This window comes from Pinus tabuliformis, chromosome 4_2, assembly GCF_031772625.1.
Source record: "Pinus tabuliformis cultivar Carrire ecotype Pingquan chromosome 4_2, CPIR1, whole genome shotgun sequence".
Lineage (NCBI taxonomy): Eukaryota > Viridiplantae > Streptophyta > Pinopsida > Pinales > Pinaceae > Pinus > Pinus tabuliformis.
In genome coordinates, this window is record NC_142304.1 from 1,181,137,519 (window position 1) to 1,181,144,078 (window position 6,560).

The 6,560-nt window shown below is 37.9% G+C and overlaps 1 protein-coding gene across 2 annotated transcripts; it reads left to right on the plus strand.

Annotated features, from left to right (window-relative positions):
- The first annotated feature begins 1,884 nt into the window (after positions 1 to 1,884).
- On the plus strand, positions 1,885 to 6,264 carry LOC149173893 (scarecrow-like protein 15). 2 transcript variants are annotated; one of them, XM_089424776.1, is made up of 3 exons: positions 1,885 to 2,172; positions 2,923 to 5,239; positions 6,125 to 6,264. In XM_089424776.1, exon 2 carries the CDS (start codon positions 3,056 to 3,058, stop codon positions 5,222 to 5,224), a length of 2,169 nt encoding a protein of 722 aa, XP_089280902.1. In that variant the 5' UTR covers positions 1,885 to 2,172; positions 2,923 to 3,055; the 3' UTR covers positions 5,225 to 5,239; positions 6,125 to 6,264. The 2 variants fall into 2 exon arrangements, with proteins under 2 accessions (XP_089280902.1, XP_089280903.1); XM_089424777.1 differs by lacking the exon at positions 6,125 to 6,264 and having other exon boundaries at positions 2,923 to 5,372.
- The last annotated feature ends 296 nt before the right edge of the window (positions 6,265 to 6,560 follow it).

Consider the following 6,560-nt stretch of genomic DNA (forward strand, 5'->3'; position numbering starts at 1 on the left):
ATCAAATAATCAAATTATATGTTCTAAATAATATTTCGTTTTACTTATTTAATTCAACAGTTGTGTTATTGAGTATTAAGTAAAAGACTTAGTCTAAATATAAATAAAATAGCCTCTTCTAACATTTTTCCTAATTAATTTTAATCAAAATTAAATAGAGATTTTTAAAAACTTAAATTGAAATTATTTAATTATAAATTTGAATACTTCATAAACATATAATTCAAATCTTATAATTAAATCAATAAATCATGAGTTGAAAACTATATAATTTCACCTTTAAAATTACAATATAACCATCAAAATAGGTTACATTAATATAGCAAAGATTAGAACGAATTCTCATGAGCTCCATAGTGAAACAGGTCGTTGGGTAGTTCCTAAAACGCCATGGGTGGAAAGGATCTGCCATATATGTGAGAATAGGAACATCGAGGATGAAAACCACTTCCTCTTAGAGTGCCCCGCCTATAACCACATGAAATCTCAGTTTCACAATCTTTGTTATAACACTGACCTTCCTAGCCTTTTACAATGTCAAAATTATAGTGAGCTCGGGAGGCTTCTCTCCAAGCTTTTTGAGCATAAGAATAAAATCTTAAATCAAAATAAATAATTTGTTTCTTTAGGTCTAACAATGGTCTCAGTAGACGTTAGCCGCCATCATCATCATCATCATCGTCATTTTTTATAAAAATAACAGCGTCAAATCAAAATTAACATAATAACCATCAAAAGTAACATAATACCAATAATAATTATAATAATAATAATCGAAATTGATGTAATACCAATCATTCAAGTACAAACCTAAAACCTTACTCCTACTCTTTCGTACAAACCAAATACTACTTGTACCAACCAAATACTACTTTGGATATATTATAACTCTTTTCGATAGGTACAAACCTAACCCAGGTAACAATTGCTCTAGTTTAAAAAGATAAATAAATAAATTAACCTTAATCTTAATCCTAATCCGTACAAACCAATACTACCGTGACTACAATATAAAGTATAACCTCCTCCCTAGTGTGGTCCAATATATTTATAATAATTAGTGTATTGCTATTCAGACATGAGAATAAAATTTCACTGAAAAATGTGTAACTTATAATTGAAAAAATGAAAGGCACTATGGGATGCATGCATGAGCGATGCATCACCCCTTCCGGACACCAAACTTTTTATTAAATCCATCGGGCCGGGGTTCCGGGGTCCGGTCTGTCACATCGCCGTCGTAGGATGACACAGAGAACACACACTCACTTGCATGCTTGGGACGCGTGAACGTTCCCAGGGAAGCAGTGGGTCCCATCGCCACACTTACACGCTGTGAACTTCTCTTTAACCATGCCCCTCGGGTTAAATTATTATTGTACTGATACATTATAATATTCAGAAAATAATAAAAACGCGTGTCGACTTTCAAAATTGTATGTGGGATTACTTCAAAGTGGGTTTTTGTCATTTCAGCAGTATGGGTGTGATGTGTGGATTAATTAAACAAATGGGTATTTAAAAAAAAAATTAATATTTCAAAGTGGGTTTTTGTCATTCCAATATGGGCATGATCTGTGGATTAATTAAACAATTGAGCATGTAATGGAATTTATGGTTAATCATGGGGATTAATCAGACATTGGAACTTGGGCCCAGGGGAGGTATGACAGTGGTGGTCGGAGCAACTTGCAAAGAGCCAACAGTAGCAGTCAGTGGGATTTTTTTTTTTAATTAAAAAAAAAAAAACACACCCAGAGATATTTTATGATTAGGAGGAGACCTTAAAAACCGGTAACAGGGGGCTAATGCAGTGGTATAACCTTACTTTTGACTGCTGTCATTCATGCCTATTTAACACACTGTAAAGGAAGTGAAGAGCGTGTTATCTGATTGGTCTTTTTGCATTTTTAATATTATTCTTTTTGTTTAATAATTGTCTCCACCCATCCTAATGGAGTGTAGTAGGAGCAATTTGGCAGCCCATATAATAAGATAGCATGAATGTTTTTATTATACTTGTCGTTGTTGTTGGAGGAGTTGTTGGAGTGGGGGATGCCATGATTTAGGGCAGATGGCAAAAGTATAGTTGGTAGTTACATATCATAAGGAGGGGCTCTGCTCTGATTTGCATCTTCAGCATTTCAATACCCTCTGCAAGCTCAGGACAAGGTAGCCATCTTGTACTATACTGATTCTGTGATTCTGTTCTTGTTAATTGCAGTTCAAAGAATCATTTTTTTTTGTTGCAGATTATTCTTCTTAATCCATCTTGCTGTCATGTGCTGTAAGAGGAAGTCCTTCAGTTATTTTTCTGTGCAATATGTTGGGTTGTATAAACCATAAGGGGATTTTATCAATCTGGTTGTCATGTGCTGTAACAGAAGCCTTTTAGTTATCTTGCTGTGGTAATATGTTGGGTTGTACATCATTGCAGTCTTTCAGAATCGGATTACATCTGGTCTTTGTTTTTCTCTCTGAGAAAAATGTATCATGTTAACCTGGATTTGATCAGTTTTTTATTTTTATCTTGAGCTGGTGAAGCTCAGGCTGAAAATGTAACTATCAATATTCTTATTAGGCTTCCATGTTCTCAGTGTGATCTGCCCAACCGTCTGATAATGATTTAGGTCAGTTTCTGAGGAAAAATGAATGTTTAGGCTAATTCTATTCACATGTATATATTGTAGCATGTGTTAAGAAATAATATTGATCATTGATGTTGCTTACAGTGTTGTTGTTACTTTGTGTGAACTAATCTGTGATTTTGTATCAGTCATGCTATCCTGTACTCTGTTGCTGCTGTCTGTAAATTAATCTTCCAAGTAGTTATAATCTTCTATCTTGTTAGTTGTATACCAATCATTGTTGGTGTTGATTAATCTGAGTCTTTGTTGTGATGTTGGTTTTCATTCTTTACAGTGGTGTCATTTTTGTTGGAAGGCCTAAAAAGGACACCAAGAATACTGGTCTGTATGCAATTTTTGAATAGAGATCCAAAATGGGTTTTGAAGTTCGTTATAGCTGCTGAGCTTTGCAACCACAGCTACTATCAATGAGCAAGATGTTGGACAGAAACACCGAGACTCGTCCTCCGCTTCTCAATCTCAAGCTTGTGCAGTCTAGCAGCATACCAGCTCAAGCGAACAACAAGAGGCCGTATGTGAGAAGTGAATATCAATCTGAACCAACATCAGTTCTGGACATTCGCAGCCCCAGCCCCACCTCGACTCTATCTGTTTCATTTGGGGGTTCAACAGATGGTGGCTTTTTTCGTGAGAATGCGTGTGATGGGCAACTACTGGATTGCATTGGTGTAATGGACTCAAAAGATGGAGGTAACTGGCAATTACAGAATGTGATTAGAAATGAGAATGAATTCCAGGTTGCTGAAACTGAGGCTGTCAACGTAAATCCCAATGTGTCTATGGGGATGGAATATCTGGAGAACATATTGTTGCAGTCCCCAGAGGCCAACAACAACTCCCAGATTCCTTGTTTAATGGGAGAGCCTTGTTTAATGGGGAATGAATATCCCTTGCAGGGAATCAAAGCTGAGGAGGCTGTCCTTCAACATACACACTTTAACGAGGCCACTGATTCCCAGCTCTCTGAATTTTTCTGTGGCAATTCAGATATTGGCCCATATAGCTTCTTTGGCGACAATGCTGGGCACACTATTTCTCCCTTTGCATTGAACCCTACTTCCACTGCTCTGTTTCCGCCGAGTAATGCGCTAATCACACCTAATATCCATGGTCCAAACCCTCCTCCCCTCTCGTTCACTCCGGATTTCAAAACTTTCAAGGTTCCTCTGGATGAAAAGCATCCAGAGTTGCAGCTTCCATATGGTCCCAACCCAAGTTATCCTGAGAAAAATGCTGTTTTTCCTATGCCTGCAGCCCCTCGAGGTCATATGGGTGTTGCTCACGAGGGTTTTCCAGAGTTTGAAAAATCATTGCACTGGCAGCAGATACAGCAGCGAGAGTTTCAACCTGCATGGAAAACAATGATTAATAGAAGTGTCAGGGATCCATTATTTTCCCCAGTGAAGCAAGAATGGCCTGGGCGGACTCACCAAGGCAGGGTAGACTTGGATGAAGTTCAGAAATCAGCCATACTTCAACAGCTTCTTAACGCTACAAACTATGTTGAACTAGGCAGCTTAGACATTGTACAGGCGATATTGGCGCGGCTCAATCAGTATGTTTCACCCCGTGGGAAGGCCCTCCAGAGGGCCACATATTACTTCAAAGAGGCACTTGGTGGCCTTCGATCACTGCAACAAACTAACTCAAAGTCATACCTTTCTCCTCTCCAACTGGTTCACAAGATTAATGCATGTAAGAACTTTTCTGAAATCTCTCCTATCCCTTACTTTGCAAATTTTACTGCCAATCAAGTTCTTCTGGAGGCTTTGGAAGCCGTGGACAAAATTCATATTATTGACTTTGATATGGGCCTTGGAGGACAATGGGCTTCTTTCTTACAAGAGATTGCATTAAGGCCAGGAGGGCCTCCAGCACTCAGGCTGACAGCAGTAGGATATGAATCAATGGAAATGCATTTGATAAGGGAGAATCTGTGTACTTTTGCAGAAAACTTGAATATACCGTTCACATTTCAGGTGGTTGAAATCCCACAGAATGAAGATTTGAATCATTCAATGTTAAACCTGAAAGAAGGAGAAACCATAGCAGTGAACTATTCTCTTGGAATGCAAGGATTACTCTCGAAGGACTCAATAGCTTCTATTTTGCACCTTATTAATCGACTCCTCCCTAAGATAGTTGTGGTTGTCGACCATGAGAACGAGCAAGCTGGAAGCTCATTTGCACAGAAGTTCCTGGAGGCTCTTCAGTTTTATGCACTTTTGTTTGAATCCCTTGAGGTTGTACACATGAATATGGACACAATTGAGATGATAGAAAAGTTTGTCATGGCACCTAGAATTTGTAATGTGGTAGAAGCGGCCTATAGAAGGCATAGGGAAGGAGAAAATCTCCCTAATTGGAGAAGTATGTTCCAGGCTGCAGGTTTCACTCCAATGATGATGAGCAACTTCACACACAAGCAGGCAGAATCCCTTAGTAGGAGTAGGCAGCAACGCTTTGGGTTTTGTTTTGAAGTAGTGAAGAAGCAGCAGGAACAAATTCTCCTCCTCGGTTGGCAACGACAAATTCTTGTCTCAGTCTCTGCGTGGATTGTTAATAATGTTGTTTAATCATGTATTAACTATGTAAGTTTTCAGAGTCGTTGGCTCATGCTTCGGCTTCTAACAGTGTTGATCTAATATAGGAGCTTGAAATCACCTGTAGGTTGTTACTATGATTTGAAGGAAAATATTAATCCAAACTAATGGTTTGTGACAATCTCATGTTCATGAAAGTTTGCTTTTTATTTTAAATATTCATTGAATGGCACCATGAATGACAATTTGGTCACAAAAGCTTAACAATTTCTACACATTATAAACTTTTATCATGTCTTGTCTGTGTTGTGTGTGATGACTCTGTTGTGTGTGAGAGAGACTGCTTGATGCATTGCTTGAGCAAATGTATATGGAAATATTTAGGAAGATGGGTTGGTTCTGAATCTTTTACCTGAGGTAGCTCTGCTCAGGTAAGGTTTTTCCAATCTACCTGGCAAGACCTTTTGAGACCTTACGACTGGTCACCACTACGGGGTATTCTAGCAGTGGAATACACCCCCTGCCTCAATGGATGGCATCTCTTAAAGGAACAGTGAGCAGGCAGGCAAATGTGGAGACAAGTAGCACACACAGACTGCTATTGCCTAGATTAATGCGTTAAATTTTTTTGTCTACCAGCATGTGGAATGGCCCTGAAAGGTCTTACTTAGCTTTTAGGTCAAAATGAAAAAAAATCATAAGATCATCACAGTAATCTTATTCACACAATGCTATTTCAAAAAAACCCAGTAGAGTGGAACAAAATGTTTGTGCCATATTTTGCTTGAACATTGTATCAGTATATACTTCTAAGAGCTTCCAAGTATCTGTTATTATGCCATCAATTTTTTTTAACATTGAACCAATATCTTGTTGCTATGCCATTTTTTTTCTTGTCAAGTTTGTGAATGACTAGTGATTTACAAAATGCAGGTGCCTCATCAACTCAAATGCTTTGGTAGCACCTACCCAAATTCTGCATCCCAGACAAAGAATGATGGCCAAGTTATGCAAGCTCATCATGTAAATGGTGAGGGTGATTTAGTCATACAATTTGTTTAGTTGTATCCAGGGATGGTTCCTGGTTAAGACATACAATCTTCTCTTGATTTTTATATTTTTTTTTTCGCTGAGACCTTTTGTTTCATGATTTCCTATTATTATTGACGAGTTAAGACATACAATCTTCTCTTGATTTTTATATGTTTTTTTTTGCTGAGACCTTTTGTTTCATGATTTCCTATTATTGTTGACGAGTTTATATCATGTATGCTTTACAATACTGCATTGCCATTACAAAAAGGATTGGTTCATGACAAGACTTTGTAGACATCTCTTAGACATCTCTCAGTGCTGGCCAATTACCAGA

Coding starts and splice junctions, on each gene's coding strand:
- LOC149173893 (XM_089424776.1), top strand. CDS start 3,056: ATGAGCAAGATGTTGGACAGAAACACCGAGACTCGTCCTCCGCTTCTC.